This window comes from Mobula hypostoma, chromosome 2 (assembly GCF_963921235.1).
Source record: "Mobula hypostoma chromosome 2, sMobHyp1.1, whole genome shotgun sequence".
Taxonomy (NCBI): Eukaryota; Metazoa; Chordata; class Chondrichthyes; order Myliobatiformes; family Myliobatidae; genus Mobula; species Mobula hypostoma.
Genome location: NC_086098.1, coordinates 235513449 through 235535088, shown reverse-complemented (window position 1 = coordinate 235535088; position 21640 = coordinate 235513449). Strand labels below are relative to the sequence as shown.

General features: G+C 50.0%; 1 protein-coding gene across 1 annotated transcript in view; it reads right to left on the bottom strand.

Moving 5' to 3' along the window:
* Window positions 1–21640, bottom strand: part of adamtsl4 (ADAMTS-like 4) — an 83041-nt gene that overhangs the window by 38326 nt on the left and 23075 nt on the right. Inside the window, exons 3-5 of the mRNA XM_063041648.1 lie at window positions 12778–12850; window positions 4869–5593; window positions 3546–4032 (exon numbers count right to left, since the gene is read on the bottom strand). Coding sequence (XP_062897718.1) covers window positions 3546–4032; window positions 4869–5593; window positions 12778–12850 — 1285 coding nt within the window. The remainder of the gene's footprint in view (window positions 1–3545; window positions 4033–4868; window positions 5594–12777; window positions 12851–21640) is intronic.

The window sequence follows — 21640 nt, the reverse complement described above, 5'->3', positions numbered from 1 at the left end:
GATTTTCCCTTGAGGAAACCATGCTGACTATGGCCTATTCTGACATGTGCCTACAAGTACCCTGAAACCACATCCTTAACAATCGACTCCAACATCCTTCTAACCACTGAAGTCAGATGAATTGCCCTATGATTTCCTTTCTTCTGTCTCTCTCCCTTCTTGAAGAGTGGAGTGACATTTACAATTTTCCAGTCTTCCAGAACCATTCCAGAATCTAGTGATTCTTGAAAAATCATTGTTAATGCCTCCACGATCTCTTCAGTTACCTCTTTCAGAACCCTGGGGTGTACACCATCTGGTCCAGGTGACTTATCTACCTTTCGACTTTACAGTTTTCCAAGACATTCTCTCTAGTTATGGTAACTTCACACACTTCATGCTCCCTGACACCTGGAAATCCCACCACACTGCTAGCGTCTCCCACAGTGAAGACCGATGCAAAATACTTATTCAGTTCATCCGCCATTTCCTTGACCTCCATTACTACCTCATTTTCCAGTGATCTGATATTCACTCTCACCTCCCTTTTCCACTTTATGTATCTGAAGAAATTTTTGGTATCTTCTTTAATTTTATTGGCTAGCTTACTTTTGTATTCCATCTTTACCTTCTCAATGACTTTTATTTGCTTTCGATTGGTATTTATAAGCTCCCCCATTCTCTTACTTCCCACTAATTTTTGCTCTATTATCTGCCCTCTCTTTGGCTTTTATGTTGGCTTTAACTTCACATTAAAAGCGGGGCCAAGTTAAGATGGCGCCTAACAGCGACTCCTTTGCTTGTATCTTGGAAAGCAGCTTTATTTCTATCTTTGATATCGCTTTTTTTTTTAACCTTTTTGAGGTTCTTTCGAAGACCCTGACCCAGAGTTACACTTTGACTTAGTTTCTTTGCGGGAATGGCACCCGCTCTCAGGGCCACATGACCGGCCGCTTTTTGATATCCCAAGGACGCGGCCTGGAAGACGAGCATGCCTTCAGGGTTCCTGATTTTCGTGGCTCTGGAGACGTGCTGATTCTAGGCCGATGCCCCTGACTGAAGCGTCGCGGGAGAACACGGAACTTCGGGAGCAGCCGGTTAGCTGCCAGAGGTTGTGTGTCCAGAGAACTGTGCCCTTTTGGTGCCGACTCTCTGGGCACAGAGCTCGGAAAAAGCAACGCAACAGACTTTTAACATCACAAATCAGCGAGTTGTTTGTTATGTCTCCCCTCTCGCTGCGAAATGGAGACACCTCTTTTTCCCTGATTAGGGAGAGAGAGAGCCTGTGGTATGTTGAATACTGGGTGAACAAGTAGCTTTTGGGGTACTGCAAGTCTGTGTCTTTATTGATGCTTGTTACACACTTGAGTGCTCGGTGGAGGGTGCTGATTTTTTTTGCTGGTAGGGGTCGGGGGGATCATTGCCTTGCTGCTGCTTGTGTGTGGGGGGGGAGCTGGGGGGTGGTTTGGCGTTCTAACGTTTAACTCTCATTCATTCTTTGGGGCACTCCTCTGCTTTCATTGTCTGTGAAGAAAAAAAAAAATCAGGATGTATATTGTATACATTTCTCTGAAATTAAATGTACCCATTGAAACATTGTCAGCCGCAGTTGTATTATTTTGCCTTTAGAACACTTCTTCCTCTTTGGGATTACTTCCAGAAATTCCAGCCATTGCTGCTCTGCCATTATTCTTTTCCAGACAATTCTGGCCAACTCCTCTCTCGTGCCTCTGTAATTCCCTTTACTCCACTGAAATACTACACATCTGACTTTAGCTTCTCCTTCTCAAACTTCAGGGTGAATTTGATCATATTATGATCACTTGCCCCTTAGGGTTCTTTTACCTGAAGCTCTCTAATCAATTCTGGCTCGTTACACAAGACCCAATGCAGAGTAGCTGATCCATCAGCTGTTCCAAAAACCCATCTGGTATGCACCTTGGGAAATCCCCCTCCTGGACTCCTGCACCAAGGTAAATTTCCCAAACTCCCTGCATATTGAATCCCCCATTGTCCTTTTGACATGCATGTTCTACCTCCCGTTGTAATTTGTAGACCACATCCTTACTGCTGTTTGGGGGTCTGTATACCATTCCCATCAGGATCTTCTTACCCTTGCAGTTCCTTAGCTCTATTCACAATGATTCAGCACCTTCTGACCCTATGTCACCTCTTTCTAATGATTTAATTTCATTTTTTTTTTACCAACAGAGCCACGCACCTCGTCTGCTTTCCTCTTCTGTCCTTTCAACACAGTGTGTGTCCTTGGACATTAAGCTCTCCGTTTCTGACCCCAATTCGTCAACTCCCCTTTCAGTCTCAGCTTCTGCTGGTCGGTGGGTGCAGTCCCAACCCGCGAGGTGACTGGGTTACCTGAAGGGCTTCACACTTCACACCCAGTAACACACCCTGTGCAAGTTGTACGCCCCTCACCGTTAAGAACACAGAACGTCCAACAGCGCAGCAAGGAGCTGGCTCTTTGACCCACAACTAAATTAGTAATCAAACACCCACTGTACTCATCCCATCTGCCCTCACAGTCTCTGTCTCTCTCCACCCCTGGGCTACGTAAAAACACCTCGACAATCTACCTCCACCGCCTCCCTAGGCAATGCAATCCAGGCACAAAATACTTGCTGCACACCTCTCCTATGAACTTCACTCCTTTCACCTTCAATGCCCTGACCCTAACTCCCTCTGGAATTAAATACTTCACCCCTTGGGAGAAGATGCTGTCTGTCTATTCTATCTATGACTCTCATTAGCTATCAGATCTCCCCCTCACTCTCCACCGCTCCAGAGAAAAAAAGCCAAGTTTGTCCAACCTCTCATCATAACACATACCCTCTAGTCCAGGTGAACCTCTTCTGCACCCTCTCCAAAGCGTCCACATCCTTCCTGAACTGGAGTTTTATAAAGCTGCTCACCAACTGCCTGACCTTTGAACCCAATGCCTCGACGAACAAAGGCAAGCGTACCGTACCCTTACCACCTCACCGACCTTTGGAGCCACTTTCAGGGTGCCATGGACTTGGACCCCAAGATCCCTGTTGCAGTAACTTACCCACTCAAAAGCCTCTACCCCAGGGCCGGGATTTGCCCCCTTAAGAAGCAGTGCAGCCCCTCCCACTACCCACGTTTAGCTGGTGAAGTCACAGCGCTGGTAGAGTTTAAATCTAGTGCGCGGTAACCAGGCGGCCTATTTTGGGTCCCTGGGTCGCCATGGACAAGGTAGTTGAGGTAGACGTGGGGGTGTACTGTTGTAAAGAGAGCCTGGATAGGTATCTGCTTTGCCTCACCATTTTGGGTGCTCAGTTTAGATGAGTGTTTCAAAGCTCAAAGACCAAATTTAATGTCAGAGAAATGTATACAATATACATCCTGAAACAGTTTGTAACCGAATGTAGCTTGACAGGGTTTACTGAAAGTTTAGGGTCTGTAAATAGTCAGCAGAAACGTCTTCTGTCCCTAACGGAACCCGCGAACCTGATTTCTGTGTGTCAGTACTGTCTGTCCTGTGACATTGCTTGTCACTATATGCTGTAACAATAACACACAAAACTCACCGTGGGGGAGCAGATCTTGTACTGGGTACTGGCTCCTGGGCATCTGGCCAACGGTGCAGGGTACGGACCCCACTCCTGCCCGCTGGCTTGAGCTGCGGCTCTATGGTCCTGCCTTCGAGGTCTGCGGCTGCGGCTGCGGCTGCTGGGGTCGCGCCCCTCCCGACCCGCCGCCTCCTCTCGCCCCCGGCTCAGCTGGGCTTTCTGGCGCCGTGGGGGCCCCCGGTACTCCCGGGGCTTGTGGTGGGACGGCGTCTCCGGCGGACCCCAGAGGGCCAGGCCATCGTCCCGCCTCCGATCCGCTGACGGCAGCCCCCTCCGCTGCCGTCTCTGCTGCCCCAACGGGGACTCGGCGGGCGGGGGGGCACCCGACCCTCTGGGGCGGGACCGTTGGTGGGCGGAGGGCTGGAGGGGGCTTCGCAGCTGGAAGTCAGCAGGGATTTTACCATAGCCATACAGACCTGGGCGGATCTCAGCCCGGCTGCGGCTCCTGGGGGACGAGAGGGGTAAGGGAAGGGTGGGGATGGGGGTTGTGAGAGGGGTGGACCGGTTGGTTGAGTGTGGGGGGTTGAATAGGAATGGGATTGATGAACACGGGCGAGGGGGAGAGGGTGGTGAATGAGGGAGGGGAGAGGGTGGTGAATGGGAGCGGGGGAGAGGGTGGTCAATGGGGGAGGGGGAGAGGGTGGTGAATGGGAGGGGGAGAGGGTGGTGAATGGGGGAGGGGAGAGGGTGGTGAATGAGGGAGGGGAGAGGGTGGTGAATGAGGGAGGGGAGAGGGTGGTGAATGAGGGAGGGGAGAGAGTGGTCAATGGGGGGGGAGAAGGGTGAGGCGTGAGTGAGGGGTGAGGACGGGAGTAAAAGAGGAAGATTACAGTTAACATGGACAGTTAACATGGACAGTTGGGGGGGGTGACAGTAACTACCCATCACCCCCCCAACTAATATCTGACAGATCCACACCCACAGGGGTGCCCTGCGGGTAAACTACGCCTACAGCCCACAAGCCCTGCCTACACCTTCCCAGACCCTGTCTACAAACCACAAGGCCCACCCATACCTTCACATTTCCCTTCTGCAAACTCCAACCCTCCCACCCTTTCCAAGACCTTGCCCACAAACCCCGTCCATCCTCATCTCATGCCCTGCCCAAAACCTCATGCCCCGCCTACTCCTCCATAGGTTACAGTTTACAAACCTTGCCACCCTCACACCCCACGACAGACCCCATCCACCCTCTTGCTTCCCCTACACCCACCTGACAAAAAATGAAGCTGGAGGGGTGAAGGGCTAGACACAGAGACAGAGGTGGGCATGCCACCCTACCTGTTAGCAGGACGATGCTCCTGCCTCACCCAGGAGTGCCCACTGTTCTCTGTCGACCCTCTCCAGAACGGAGCGCTCCTCTGCCTGGGCTGGGAGCCTGATCCCACTCCCTGATTGGACAGAGCCCCCGGGGCGTGGCGTGGCCTGGTTTCCCGATTGGTCAGGGCCACAGCCCCGTAGGAGGGGTTCAGGTTCCGACTGGCTGGGAGCCGCTGTCTCTGCTGATTGGACGCTTGACCCTGCCGGTAGAGGGGTACGTAGCCTCGATTGGTCAGCTGCCCGTAGCTCTGTCCTTCATTGGCCGGGCCCTGGGACGCCTGGCTCTCCGGCCAACCGCTGGCCAGGCCATCACCGTAGAGCGGCAGCGAGATGTGATTGGACAGCCGGCCTCTGGCGGGAACTTGCTGCGCACTGGATGCCGGGGGCCTCCCTCGGGCAAAAGCAGGGGGTTGGCTGTCAACGTGCAGTGGATAGCTGGGCATCAAAGCCGAGACGGAGCGGCTGGCGTAGGGCAGCCACTGGCGCGGGCTGGCTGCCGACGACTCCCGCAGCGCCCAGCCGGGCACCACCGGCTCCCGGGGCAGGCAGCTCCGGCTCTGCTTCGCCACTCCAGGCCCGCAGTTGGCCGAGCACGCTGACCACGGGCCCCAGGAGCTCCACACGCCCGGGGCACCATCGCCCGGCTCCTGCCCACCTGCTGCCTGCCGCGGTTTCCGCTGCGGCACCTGTACGGGGGGGGAGGAGGAGGGGGGAGGAGGAAAGGGGGGAGGGGGAGGAGGGGAGGGGGGAGGGGGAGGGGAGGAGGGGAGGGGGAGGGGGAGGAGGGGAGGGGGGAAGAGGGAAGAGGGAAGAGGGAGGAGGGAGGAGGGAAGGGGGAAGGGGGAAGAGGGAGGAGGGAGGAGGGAAGGGGGAAGGGGGAAGGGGGAAGGGGGAAGGGGGAAGGGGGAAGGGGGAAGGGGGAAGGGGGAAGGGGGAAGGGGGAAGGGGGAAGGGGGAAGGGGGAAGGGGGAAGGGGGAAGGGGGGAGGGGGGAGGGGGGAGGGGGGAGGGGGGAGGGGGGAGGGGGGAGGGGGGAGGGGGGAGGGGGAGGGGGGAGGGGGGAGGGGGGAGGGGGAGGTGGGAGGGGGGAGGGGGGAGGGGAGGAGGGGAGGAGGGGAGGAGGGGAGGAGGGGAGGAGGGGAGGAGGGGAGGAGGGGAGGAGAGGAGGGAGGAGGGAGAGGTGGAGTGGGAGAAAGTGAGAGTAATGGGGAAGTGGGAGGCAGAAGAGTTGGGCGTGGGAGAGGGACGGGCAAGGGGCCAGGGGTGGGGTGAAAGAGCGATAATGGGAAAGAGTGGGAGGAGGGGCGAATGAGTGGCAGGGGTAAGAGGTGTGAGGTGAAGGGGAAGAGGGAAGGAAAGGGATTGGAAAAGTGGGAAGAGGGCAAGAGGATGAGGTGTGGGAAGAGGGGGAGGGGAAGGAGGGGATGGGAGAGGGGTAAGGGGGAGGGGAGGGAGCAGGGTGAAAGGGAATGGAGGGGAGGGGAAATTGGAAATGGAAAAGGGAGAGAGAGAGAAAGAGGAGGGAAAGTTAGTGGGATGTGGTGTTGCACTCTTTGCCATCGCTGAGCCACAGGTCCTGTCCCTCAGACTCTCAAACAACCCTAATCACTCTGACCCGTCCCTTCCCCTACCCCTACCCCACACGCCCCTGCCTGTCTGCGTGATCCCTCACGTAGCTCACACACACCTCTACTGTTTTTGAGGGGCATAATCTCATTAGGGGTAGTGAGGGGCAGGTCATATCTAAGGAGCCTGATTGCGTTGTCTTGAAGGCAGACCATTGGATGTGGTGTATATACATTTTAATAAGGCCTTTTTTTGGGGGGTATTTTGTCAAAACGTCTTACTAAACTCCATAAATCCGCCATGGCAGGCTCATTCAGAAAGTCAGGAGGCATGGGATCCTGGGAAACCTGGGAAACCTGGCTGTGTGGACTCAGAACTGGCTTTTCAACAGGAGGCAGAGGGTGGTTGTGGAAGGAGGGTATTCTGCCTGGAAGTCAGTGACCAGTGATGTTCCACAGGTGCCTGTTCAAGGACCTCTGCTGTGTGTTACTTTTATTAATGACATGGGTGGAAGTGGGAGGCTGGGTTAGAAAGTTTGCCGATGACACTAAGGGTGGTGGAGTTGTGGAGAGTGCAGAAGATTGTCATAGGTCACAACAGGACATTGATAGAACGCAGAGCTAAGCTGTGGAATGGCAGATAGAGTTTCATCTGGAAAAACGTGAAGAGATTCACTTTGGAAGATCAAATTGAAAGGTAGAATTCATGGTTAATGTCAGGATTCTTAGCAGTGTGGAGGAACAGAGGGATCTTGGGGTCCCTCAAAGTTCTCACGCAAGTTGATGGGGATATTAAGGTGGTGTACAGTGCGTTGGCCTTCATTAGTTGGGCAACTTTTTGAATTCAGGAGCCGCAGGGTAATTAAAGATTAGCTTTATTCGTTGCATGCATCAGGACACACAGTGAAATGCGTTGTTTGCAACAAATTTAACCAACGAGGATTGTGCCCACAAAGTGCTGCCACACTTCTCGTGCCAACACAGCATGTCCAGAACTCACCCATACATCTTTGGAATGCGGGGGGAAGCCCACGTGGCAGCGGTGGAATTGAAACCCGATCAGATCACTGACACTGTGTCACTGTCCCATTCCCACTTCACAGCACACGAGTTTACACTTATAAAACTAAACTTTAAGCTACTTGGAGCTTTAAATTGTGCCCAGGTCTGGTTGCCTCATTACAGGAAGGATGTGGAAGCTTTAGGGAGGGCGCAGAGAGAATTGGCTAGGATGCTACATGGATTACAGAGTACGAGTATAGGCTGAATGAACTAGAGCTTTTTCTCTTTATAGTGGAGGATGAGAGATGACTTGATAGAGGTGTGCAAGATGATAAGAGGCATAGGTCAAGTGGACAGCCAGATAGCCAGAGACTTTTTCCTCAGTTGGAAATGGCGAATACGAAGGGACATAACTTTAAGGTAACACACACAAAATGCTGGTGAACGCAGCAGGCCAGGCAGCATCTATAGGAAGAGGTACAGTCAACGTTTCGGGCCGAGACCCTTCGTCAGGACTAACTGAAAGAAGAGATAGTCAGAGATTTGAAAGTGGGAGGGAGAGGGGGAGATCGGAAATGATAGGAGAAGACAGGAGGGGGAGGGATGGAGCTAAGAGCTGGACAGTTGATTGGCAAAAGGGATACCAGGCTGGAGAAGGGAGAGGATCATGGGACGGGAGGCCTAGGGAGAAAGAAAGGGGGAGGGAGCACCAGAGGAAGATATAGTGAGAGGGACAGAGGGAGAAAAAGAGAAAGGGGAAAAATAAAAAATAATAAATAAATAAATAAGGGATGGGGTAAGAAGGGGAGGAGGGGCATTAATGGAAGTTTGAGAAGTCAAAGTTCATGCCATCAGGTTGGAGGCTACCCAGACGGAATATAAGGTGTTGTTCCTCCAACCTGAGTGTGGCTTCATCTTTACAGTAGAGGAGGCCGTGGATAGACATATCAGAATGGGAATGGGATGTGGAATTAAAATGAGTGGCCACTGGGAGATCCTGCTTTCTCTGGCGGACAGAGCGTAGGTGTTCAGCGAAATGGTCTCTCATAACTTTAAGGTGGTTGGTGGAAGGTTTAAAGGGGCAGATTTTTTTCACAGAGAGTGGTAGGTGCAGAGAATGAACTGCCAAGGTTGGTCATAGTGGGCCAAAATGTGTTGTATTGTTCCTGTTCTATGTCTGTGATCCCCCCCCCACCCCCAGTCCTGGTCTCCACACGCCTCCCTACATTGGGTGACCTGCCTTCAGATGCAGTCGCTCCGAGCTCTGAAATTCCTCCCCACCCCCTCCCTTTAAAACTGTTTGAAACTGCTCTCCGTTGAAAACAACAGGTTTAACATGTCTACAGGAAAAGCATTCCAGACCAGAGTGTAATCATGCTTCTGCACCTTTAGGGCACTATACAAATTCAAATTACTGTTCTCCCCGTCCCCTTGATGGTAGGGACAGCTGCTCTTCCTAGAGAGGGGAGTGGAGGGAGGGAGAGGGGTGTGTGAGTAAGGGCGAGGGAGGGGTTGGGGGGAGGAGGCAGAGAGAGATCTCCATACCACCACAAGACATAGGAACAGAATTAGGCCATTTGGCCCATCAATTCTGCTCTGCCATTCCATCATGGCCGATTTTTTATCTCTCTCAACCCCATTCTCCTGCCTTCTCCCTGTAATCCATCAATCTATCAAGCTCCACTTTAAATATACCAAATGACTTGATCTCTACAGCTGTCTATGGCAATGAATTCCACAGATTCACCACCCTCTGGCTAAAGAAATTCCACATTTTGTTCTAAATGAGTGTCCCCCTATTCTAAGGTTGTGCCCTCTGGTCCTAGACTCCCCCACTATAGGAAACACCCTCTCCACGCCCATTCTATCTTGGCCTTTCAATATTCAAGGGTTTCAATGAGGTTTCAACCCCTCTCATTCTCCTAAACTCCAGAGAGTACAGGCTCAGAGCATCAAATGATCACAAGATGACAAGACAAAGGAGCAGAAGTAGGCCATTCGGCCCATCAAGTCCGCTCCGCCACTCCACCATGAGCTAAACTATTCTCCCATCTAGTTCCAATTTCTGGCTTTTTCCCCATATCCCTTGATACCCTGACTAATTAGATACCTATCAATCTCCTCCTTAAACACCCTCAATGATCAGGCCTCCTCAGCTGTATGTGACAATGAATTCCATAAATCCACAACCCTCTGGCTAAAAAAATTTCTCCTCATCTCTGTTTTAAATGGGTACCCTCTAATTCTAAGACTATGGCCTCTTGTCCTGAACTCACCCACCAAGGGAAACAGCCTACATCTACTCTGTCCAACCCTTTCAACATTCAAAATATTTCTATGAGATCCCCTCTCATTCTTCTATACTCTAAAGAATACAGTCCAAGAGCCGACAAATGCTCCTCATATGTTAGCCCTGCATTCCAGGAATCATCCTCGTAAATCTTCTCTGAACTCTTCTCTGAACTCTCTCCAGCATCAGAACATCCCTTCTAAGATAAGGAGCCCAAAACTGCACACAGTATTCCAAATGAGGTCTCACCAGTGCCCCTTAGAGCCTCAACAACACCTCCTTACTCTTATACACTATTCCTCTAGAAATGAATGCCAACATAGCATTTGCTTTCCTTACTGCTGATCCAAACTGGCGGTTAACCTTTAGGTATCCTGCACGAGGACCCCCAAGTCCCTTTGCATTTCTGATTTTTGAATTTTCTCCCTATCTAAATAATAATCTGCCCAATTATTTCTTCTTCCAAAACGTACAACCGTACATTTCTCAACATTGTACCTCATCTGCCATTTCTTTGCCCACTCTCCTAAACTGACCAAGTCTCTCAGCAACCTTTCCGTTTCTTCAACACTTCCTGCTCCTCCACCTATCTTGGTGTCATCCGCAAACTTGGCCACAAAACCATTTAATCCTTAATCTAAATCATAGATATACATTGTAAAAAGAAGCGGCCCCAACACCGACCCCTGCGGAACATCACTAGTAACTGGCAACCAATCAGAACAGGATCCCTTTATTCCCACCATTTGCTTTCTGCCATATCAGCCAATGCTCCACCCATTCCAATATCTTTCCTGTAATTCCATGGGCTCTCATCTTATTAAGCAGCCTCTTATGCGGCACCTTATCGAAGGCCTTTTGAAAATCCAAACACACATCCTCACCCTCTCCCTTATCAATCTTATTTGAGATTACCTCAAAAAATTCCAATAGGTTGGTGAGGCAGGATCTTCCCTTCATGAAACCATGCTGGCTTGGGCCTATCTTGTCATGCACCTCGAGGTATTTCATAACCTCGTCCTTGAGGATTGACTCCAATAACTTTCCAACTACCGATGTCAGACTAATAGGTCTGTAATTTTCTTTTTGCTGCCTCACTCCTTTCTTAAACAGCGGAACTACATTTGCGACCTTCCAGTCCTCCAGAACCATACCAGAGTCTGTTGATTCTTGGAAGATCATTTCCAATGCCTGCACAATCTCCAAAGCCACCTCCTTCAGAACCCATGGGTACACCTCATCCGGTCCGGGAGACTTATCTAATCTTAGTCCATTTAGCTTCCCAAGCACTTTCTCTCTAGTAATCTTGACTGTACCTAATTCTATTCCCTGAGACTGCTGGCTATCAGGTATGTTGCTAGTGTCTTCCACTGTGAAGACTGATGCAAAATACTCATTTAGTTCCTCTGCCATCTCTTTATTACCCATTACAATTTCTCCAGCAACACACATCAAATTTGCTGGTGAACGCAGCAGGCCAGGCAGCATCTCTAGGAAGAGGTACAGTCGACGTTTCAGGCCGAGACCCTTCGTCAGGACTAACTGAAGGAAGAGTTAGTAAGAGATTTGAAAGTGGGAGGGGGAGGGGGAGATCCAAAATGATAGGAGAAAACAGGAGGGGGAGGGATGGAGCCAAGAACTGGACAGGTGATTGGCAAAGGGGATATGAGAGGATCATGGGACAGGAGGCCCGGGGAGAAAGACAAGCCGGGGAGGGGGCGGGGGGAACCCAGAGGATGGGCAAGTGGTATAGTCAGAGGGACAGAGGGAGAAAAAGGAGAGAGAGAGAAAGAATGTGTGTATAAAAATAAATAACGGATGGGGTACGAGGGGGAGGTGGGGCCTTAACGGAAGTTAGAGAAGTCAATGTTCATGCCATCAGGTTGGAGGCTACCCAGATGGAATATAAGGTGTTGTTCCTCCAACCTGATGCCCCACCTCCCCCTCGTACCCCATCCGTTATATATTTTTTATACACACATTCTTTCTCTCTCTCTCTCCTTTTTCTCCCTCTGTCCCTCTGACTATACCCCTTGCCCATCCTCTGGGTCCCCCCCCCCACTTGTCTTTCTCCCCGGGCCTCCTGTCCCATGATCCTCTCATATCCCCTTTGCCAATCACCTGTCCAGCTCTTGGCTCCATCCCTCCCCCTCCTGTCTTCTCCTATCATTTTGGATCTCCCCCTCCCCCTCTCAAATCTCTTACTAGCTCTTCCTTCAGTTAGTCCTGACGAAGGGTCTCGGCCCGAAACGTCGACTGTACCTCTTCCTAGAGATGCTGCCTGGCCAGCTGTGTTCACCAGCAACTTTGATGTGTGTTGCTTGAATTTCCAGCATCTGCAGAATTCCTGTTGTTTACAATTTCTCCAGCATCATTTTCAGTCCGTCCTATATCTACTAGTGTCACTCTTTTAGTCTTCATATATTTAAAAAAACTCTTAGTATCCTTTTTTATGTTAATTGCCAACTTCCTTTCATAATTCATCTTTTCTTTCCTAATGGCTTTCTTACTTTCTCATATGTTAATCCTTTCAATCCTGGGCTCGTTCCCGTGAACCTCCTCTGGACCCTCTCCAATACCAGCACATCCTTTCTTAGATAAGGAGCACAGGCAGCACACAACCCACCCAGTGCAGTCTGACCATTGCCTTATAAAGCCTCAGCAGGACATCCTTGCTTTTATATTCTAGTTCTTTCGAACTGAATGCTAACATTGCATTTGCATTCCTCCCCTCATCCTCCCCCCCGCCCCAACCAACCATGCTGCGGGTCGGACAGGCAGCTGAATCTGTTCCCACATCGCCGTGCTCCTCCCCCTCGCCCCCAACGCCAAGCATCTCGCCACAGAGTGGCGAAGCGCAGAAACCTCCCGTCTGCCATTCTCCGAGCGCGGCTGGTGTGGACGACTGCCCCCCCCACCCGCCCCCCACTGCTCACTGATACCCCCATCAGCAGATACATCCGCCCGTGGCCTGACAGGCAGACAAGCAGTGGGAGGGGGAGTCCTGGACTCACCTTTCTGTGTCCCCAGGAGCACTGGAGGGTGGTCAGGAGCTGAAATCCAACAATAGCAGACACCCAGCAGAACCTGTGGGAAGAGACGGAGGCCTCGTCACCTCCTAAAAACGTATGTACGGGCCAGTAAAAGGACTGGAATCGGGGAATTATGGTCATACATACCAAGTTAGTTAGTTAAAGTCTGTCCTGTCCTGTCCGGTGCTTACGCTGGTTTCCATGGCGTGAAGCGGCTGAGACTAACCCACCCACCCCCCACCCAGATAGGACACCAGTCTATCGCGAGGTTAACCCCCAGCATTTTGCCAGTACCCACTTTCAGCATTGTGTGGTTAAGTGCCTTGCTCAAGGACACAACACGCTGCCTAGGCTGGGGCTCGAACTCATGACCTTCAGATCGCTAGTCGAACGACTTAAACTCTTGGCCTCACGCCACACCATACGTACCAAGATACAGTGGAAAAAGCTTATCTTGCAACACCATCCAGACAGATCATCCCAAACATCAGTACATCAAGGTAGTACAAAGGGTATAGCGATGTCAGAATGCAGGGTCACAGAGAAAGTGCAGGGCAGGCAGAGCTACTAAGAGGAAGAATGGGAGATCGAGAGACACAAGAGATTTGGTGATGCTGGAGATCCAGAGCAACATACACACAATGCTGGAGGAACTCAGCAGATCAGGCAGCATCTATGGAGGGAAATAAACAGATGGCATTTCGGGCTCTTAGTCCCGAAGTTCAAAGGAAATTTATTATCAAAGTACATATATGTCGTTGTGCACAACCCTGAGATCAATTTCTCGCAGGCATTCACAATAAATACAAGAAACAATAGAACCAATGAAAAACTACACGCAAGACGTGCAAAAGGCAATAAACTGCAAATACAAAAAGAAAACAAAACATGAAATAATGATAAATAAGCAATAAATATCGAGCATGTGAGATGAAGAGTCTTTGAAGTTGAGTCCATAGGCTGTGGGAGCAGTTCAGTGATGGGACGAGTGAAGTTATTCACTTTCGTTCATGAGCCTGACGGTTGAGGGGTAATAACTGGTCCTGAGGCTCCTGTGCCTTCTTCCTGGTGGAGCAGCAAGAAGGGGTCATGGCTTGGGTGGTGGAATCTGTGATGATGGACGCTGCTTCCCTGTGACAGCACTCTGTGTAGATATGCTCAGTGGCGAGGAGCAGGGGTGCAGTGGTGGTCAGAGCACTCTGAAACGCGTTCGGCACCTCTTTAAGAAAAAAGCAGAAATAAACAAGCTAATTGATTAGGTGCCGCCCAGGGTGATTTGAGGCTACGTCCACACTACGCCAGATAATTTTGAAAACGCCGGTTTCGAGTAAAAACGACAGGCGTCCACACTAAGCGTTTTTCAAAATATCTCCGTCCACATTAGGCGGATATTTGGCAAATCTCCTCCTACTGGGCATGCGCAGGACACACCGAAAACAAGCGAAGAGGAAACGGTATACTTGGTGCGCGTTTGTCCAGTTACAGAGCAGAAAAACTTAAAAGGAATTGCTGTTGGCTCTCGCGCAGGAGGACTTAAAACTAAAAAAACAAATACTGGAGCGTCTGGAGGCAACCGACAGGGAGCTCACGGACAGTATGACCCGGCTGACAACGAACATTGAAAAACTGACTAACTCTGTTGCATTAATAAAGCACCTTGTTAAATGTATAAAACATGTCTGCATCAGAGTTATCTCGTATTTCTACACAACGTTACATTAGGCTGTTACACATCTATTGTCAGAGAAGTACTTGCATAAATAGGTAAACCACCTTCATACAAGCAAGGACAGAAAACAGGGCAAAGTGAGTACACTTACTTACTCAGTAAGCTATGCGTCAAAGTATTTGGTGAGTACATTTCTAACCCTTCTGGCTTCAGTCTCGTTGCTGTCTGTTCTGAAATTGTTAGGTTGTGTGGGGGGTTGTGTTCAATAATGAAATGCCGCGCTGTTGCCATCTGTTCCGGCACGTCATGACAGCGTTTTTAAATAGTCAAAGGAGCTCATTTTACAATTTAACTCTCACGCTGTTCACACCGACTGTGCGTTATAACAGCCGTACGACAGTGCTTGCGCAGTACCGAGCAGAAGCAGAAAAAGCATTGTTGTTCTGGTGTTGTCATGACAGCGTTTTTAAATCTCTCCGGTTACTCCGTACACACTACAACGGATATTAGGTGTTTTCAGATTTATTCACTCTGGAGATCGTTTCTGAAAATCTCCGTTTTCGGGGGATGAAAACTCCGTGTCAGTGTGGACAGAAGGTCAAAACGAAGAGAAAAGGCTTCGTTTTCAAAATTATCTGGTGTAGTGTGGACGTACCCTCAGTCTTTCAGAGCAACACACTTAACACGCTGGAGGAACTCAGCTCGGTTCCGGCCCGAAACGTTGACTGATCGTTTCCACGGATGCTGCCCGACCTGCTGAGCTCCTCCAGTGTGTTGTGAGTGTTGCTTTGACCCCAGCACCTGCAGAGTATTTTGTGTTTTGAGTCTCTCAGAAACTGCTGATCTCCCGGGATTTTTACACACAACATACTCTGGAATTTACAAAGAATGGTGCCGAAAACAAAAATAAAAATCCGGCGAGTGGATTTAACACGATGTTTTCGCTCACAGAACAGCCACTCGCTGGATTTTTTGTTTTTGTCACCATTCTTTGTAAACTCCAGAGTCTGTGCGTAAAAATCCCAGGAGAACAGCAGTTTCTGAGACCCCCCCGGTGAGGAGGGCTTTTACCTGCGATGGACTGGGCCGTACCCACCACTTGTTCATAGGAGTTTCTGTTCAAGGGCATTGGTGTTTCCATACCAGTCACTATACTCTCCACCACACATCTATAAAAGTTTGTCAAAGTTTTAGATGACTCACTGAATCTTTCCGAACTTCTAAGAAAGTTGAGACCCGCCGTGCTTTCTTTGTAATTGCAATTATGCGCTGGATCCAGTACAGGTCCTCCGAAATGAGAATACTGAGGTGTTTAGGGTTACTGACCCTCCACACCTCTAACCCCTCAATGAGAACTGGCTCATGGAATTCCAATGTCCTCTTATGGTCAATAATCAGCTCTTTGGTTCAGCCAATGCTGAGCGAGAGGTGGCTGTTGTACGGCACAGTAAACAAATATTTCCTGCCTCCGTAGATAATGCCTGACCTGCTGGCTTCCTCCAGCTGGGCATGTTTGGACGTCAACGGTTGACCTTTAGAGGAGCCGAAGTAAAGTTTACCCTCATCTGCTCAAGTCCGTGCGTGCACAGGTGCAATAAAGAAAACTTGCAGCAGCCGCGCAGACACACAGCATCAGATAAGCAGTGCTGACAAGTCGAAAGAACTGTAAGTTACACAAAGATCGTCATACAATAGGTCTGTTCAAGGGTCTGATAACATCGGGGTATAAGCTGTCTGTGAGCCCGGTGGTCTGGTCTTTAGTGCTTTTGTATCTTCTGCCTGACGGGAGAGACAGAGTACGTCTGGGGCAAGTGGTGCCTTTGATTCTGCTGGCTGGTTTACTGAAGCATCAGGAAGTGTAGACTGTGGAGGGGCGACTGGACAGTATCCACCAGTCTAATGTATACAGTACACCCAAACCCAGAACACAACAGGACGTGGCGATGGAGGGTTCACCGTGGGGTCAGAGACTGGGAGGGTATCACACAGTGCGGGGACGGCGGGGGTGAGGGAATCCTCTGCCATGTGTCCCACCCCTGGTGAGCTGCTCAATTTAACAGCAACCCTTCCTTCCTGTTGGTGCAGCCAGCCTCTCCTCCGCGGATCCTGTCGACACTTCTCACTGCCTCAGCAAGGTGGGTAGCGGAATCAAAGACCCCATACTCTCTTCTCCCCCCCCCGCCACATAGAATACATAGAATACATAGAAAATAGGTGCAGGAGTAGGCCATTCGGCCCTTCGAGCCAGCACCGCCATTTATTATGATCATGGCTGATCATCCAACTCAGAACCCAGCCTTCCCTCCATACCCCCTGACCCCTGTAGCCACAAGGGCCATATCTAACTTCCTTTTAAACATAGCTAATGAACTGGCCTCAACAGTTTGCTGTGGCAGAGAATTCCACAGATTCACCACTCTCTGTGTGAAGAAGTTTTTCCTAACCTCGGTCCTAAAAGGCTTCCCCTCTATCCTCAAACTGTGACCCCTCGTTCTAGACCTCCCCAACATCGGGAACAATCTTCCCGCATCTAGCCTGTCCAATCCCTTTAGGATCTTATACGTTTCAATCAGATCCCCCCTCAATCTTCTAAATTCCAACGAGTACAAGCCCAGTTCATCCAGTCTTTCTTCATATGAAAGACCTGCCATCCCAGGAATCAATCTGGTGAACCTTCTTTGTACTCCCTCTATGGCAAAGATGTCTTTCCTCAGATTAGGGGACCAAAACTGCACACAATACTCCAGGTGTGGTCTCACCAAGGCCTTGTACAACTGCAGTAGTACCTCCCTGCTCCTGTACTCGAATCCTCTCGCTATAAATGCCAGCATACCGTTCGCCTTTTTCACCGCCTGCTGTACCTGCATGCCCACTTTCAATGACTGGTGTATAATGACACCCAGGTCTCGTTGCACCTCCCCTTTTCCTAATCGGCCACCATTCAGATAATAATCTGTTTTCCTATTTTTGCCACCAAAGTGGATAACTTCACATTTATCCACATTAAATTGCATCTGCCATGAGTTTGCCCACTCACCCAACCTATCCAAGTCACCCTGCATCCTCTTAGCATCCTCCTCACTGCTAACACTGCCACCCAGCTTCGTGTCATCCGCAAACTTGGAGATGCTGCATTTAATTCCCTCATCCAAGTCATTAATATATATTGTAAACAACTGGGGTCCCAGCACTGAGCCTTGCGGTACCCCACTAGTCACCGCCTGCCATTCTGAAAAGGTCCCATTTATTCCCACTCTTTGCTTCCTGTCTGCTAACCAATTCTCCACCCACACCAATACCTTACCCCCAATACCGTGTGCTTTAAGTTTGCACACTAATCTCCTGTGTGGGACCTTGTCAAAAGCCTTTTGAAAATCCAAATATACCACATCCACTGGTTCTCCCCTATCCACTCTACTAGTTACATCCTCAAAAAATTCTATGAGATTCGTCAGACATGATTTTCCTTTCACAAATCCATGCTGACTTTGTCCGATCATTTCACCGCTTTCCAAATGTGCTGTTATCACATCCTTGATAACTGACTCCAGCAGTTTCCCCACCACCGACGTTAGGCTAACCGGCCTATAATTCCCCGGTTTCTCTCTCCCTCCTTTTTTAAAAAGTGGAGTTACATTAGCCACCCTCCAATCCTCAGGAACTAGTCCAGAATCTAACGAGTTTTGAAAAATTATCACTAATGCATCCACTATTTCTTGGGCCACTTCCTTAAGCACTCTGGGATGCAGACCATCTGGCCCTGGGGATTTATCTGCCTTCAATCCCTTCAATTTACCTAACACCACTTCCCTACTAACATGTATTTCGCTCAGTTCCTCCATCTCACTGGACCCTCTGTCCCTTACTATTTCTGGAAGATTATTTATGTCCTCCTTAGTGAAGACAGAACCAAAGTAATTATTCAATTGGTCTGCCATGTCCTTGCTCCCCATAATCAATTCACCTGTTTCTGTTTGCAGGGGACCTACATTTGTCTTTATCAGTCTTTTCCTTTTTACATATCTATAAAAGCTTTTACAGTCCGTTTTTATGTTCTCTGCCAGTTTTCTCTCATAATCTTTTTTCCCCTTCCTAATTAAGCCCTTTGTCCTCCTCTGCTGAACTCTGAATTTCTCCCAGTCCTCAGGTGAGCCACTTTCTCTGGCTAATTTGTATGCTACTTCTTTGGAATTGATACTATCCCTAATTTCTCTTGTCAGCCACGGGTGCACTACCTTCCTTGATTTATTCTTTTGCCAAACTGGGATGAACAATTGTTGCAGGTCATCCATGCAACCTTTAAATGCTTGCCATTGCATATCCACCGTCAATCCTTGAAGTGTCATTTGCCAGTCTATCTTAGCTAATTCACGTCTCATACCTTCAAAGTTACCCCTCTTTAAGTTCAGAACCTTTGTTTCTGAATTAACTACGTCACTCTCCATGTTAATGAAGAATTCCACCATATTATGGTCACTCTTACCCAAGGGGCCTCTCACGACAAGATCGCTGATTAACCCTTCCTCATTGCTCAAAACCCAGTCCAGAATAGCCTGCTCTCTAGTCGGTTCCTCGACATGTTGGTTCAAAAAACCATCCCGCATACATTCCAAGAAATCCTCTTCCTCAGCACCTTTACCAATTTGGTTCACCCAGTCTACATGTAGATTGAAGTCACCCATTATAACTGCTGTTCCTTTATTGCACACATTTCTAATTTCCTGTTTAATACCATCTCCGACCTCACTGCTACTGTTAGGTGGCCTGTACACAACTCCCACCAGCGTCTTCTGCCCCTTAGTGTTACGCAGCTCTACCCATATCGATTCCACATCTTCCCGGCTTATGTCCTTCCTTTCTATTGCGTTAATCTCTTTTTTAACCAGCAACGCCACCCCACCTCCCCTTCCTTCATGTCTATCCCTCCTGAATATTGAATATCCCTGAACGTTGAGCTCCCATCCCTGGTCACCCTGGAGCCATGTCTCTGTGATCCCAACTATATCATAATCATTAATAACAATCTGCACTTTCAATTCATCCACCTTATTACGAATGCTCCTTGCATTGACACATAAAGCCTTCAGGCGCTCTTTTACAACTCTCTTAGCCCTTTTTAATGCTTGCCCTGGATTTGTCGGCCTGCCACTTTTATTTTTCCCCTTTGTACTTTTTGCTTCTACGCTCACTTTACACCCCTCTGTCTCTCTGCACTGGTTCCCATCCCTCTGTTGTGAACTAACCTCCTCACACCTAGCCGCTTTAATTTGATTCCCACCCCCCAACCATTCTAGTTTAAAGTCACCTCAGTAGCCCCCGCTAATCTCCCTGCCAGGATATTGGTCCCCCTAGGATTTAAGTGTAACCCGTCCTTTTTGTACAGGTCACACCTGCGCCAAAAGAGGTCCCAATGATCCAAAAACTTGAATCCCTGCCCCCTGCTCCAATCCCTCAGCCACGCATTTATCCTCCACCACCTCATCGCATTCCTACTCTCACTGTCGCGTGGCACAGGCAGTAATCCCGAGATTACTACCTTTGCGGTCCTTTTTCTCAACTCCCTTCCTAGCTCCCTATATTCTTCTTTCAGGACCTCATCCCTTTTCCTACCTATGTCATTGGTACCTATATGTACCAGGACCTCTGGCTCTTCACCCTCCCACTTCAGGATATCTTGGACACGATCAGAAATATCCCGGACCCTGGCACCAGGGAGGCAAACTACCATCCGAGTCTCTGGACTGCGTCCACAGAATCGCCTATCTGACCCCCTTACTATCGAGTCCCCTATCACAACTGCCCTCCTCTTCCTTGCCCTACCCTTCTGAGCTACAGGGCCAGACTCTGTGCCGGAGGCAGGGCCACTGTCGCTTCCCCCGGGTAAGCTGTCCCCCCCAACAGTACTCAAACAGGAGTACCTGTTGTTAAGGGGCACAGCCGCCGGGGTACTCCCCATCACCTGCCTTTTCCCCTTCCCCCTCCTAACCGTGACCCACTTGTCTGCCTCCCGTGGCCCCGGCGTGACCACCTGCCTTCCACTCCTCTCTATCACCTCCTCGCTCTCCCTGACCAGACGAAGGTCATCGAGCTGCAGCTCCAGTTCCGTAACGCGGTCCCTTAGGCAGAATGAAACCTAAACACGCACAGGATCAAGGACAACATCTATCCTGCTGTTACAAGATGATCGAACGGCTCCCCAGTGCAATAAGAATGACTCTTGACCTCACAGTCCACCTCGTCGTCAGCTTGCACCCTATCATCTGTCCACCTGCACAGCACCTTCTCTGAAATTGAGAGACTTCATTCTGCAGAGTTGCTGCAGAAAGAGTAGCACAGAGGCTCCAATCCCTGCCACTGTTTCTACATTCTCCATGTGACCACTGGGGTTTCCTCCAGATGCTCTGGTTCCCTCCCACAACCCCGGGACGTACCGGATAGGGTTAGTGAGCTGTGGTCATGGTACGTTGGCACGGGAAGCGTGGCAACACTTGCCGGCCGCCCCCAGCACACCCTCAGACTGTGCTGGCCGTTGACTCTAACGTCACATTTCGCTGCACATGAAAGCTAATCTCTAAAATGATCTGTGATTGTCGCACCTTGTACAACCTCGACGTGCCAATGTGAGGAAGCGTACAAAAACACTGCCACGTGGGACCAATTTGAGTAGTGCACCCCGGGCACCGACCCTTCCTGCGTACAGGCACTCTCTGAATCAGTCCACCCACTCTCTCTCACCCCCAAACTCGCTCTCTGCCATCCCCACCGAATCTGACTCGACCTCTCTCCCCTGCGAAACACTTCCCCCACGCCAACCCCTCTTAATTGGGGACCTCCCAACAATCGGTCTGAGTCAGGACCTCCCCTCCCCACCAACCCCTCTGAGCTGGGGACACCCCCTCCCCAACAACCCCTCTGTCCGGAGCCCCCCCCAACTCCTACATTGGGTCCACCCCCACCGCTAACTGGCCCTTCCCCAACCCTTCCAATCAGACCCCCTCCCCGCCAAACCCTCTGAGTAAAGGTCCTCCCCTCCCTAAACACGCCCCCCTCTTCCCCAGCAACCCCTCCGAGTCGGGGCCCCACACATTGGGAGTGTCAGCCTGCACGTCCACTCAATACTTATTTAACTTTTTGATATATATTTATTATAATTTATACTTTTTATTATAATTTATG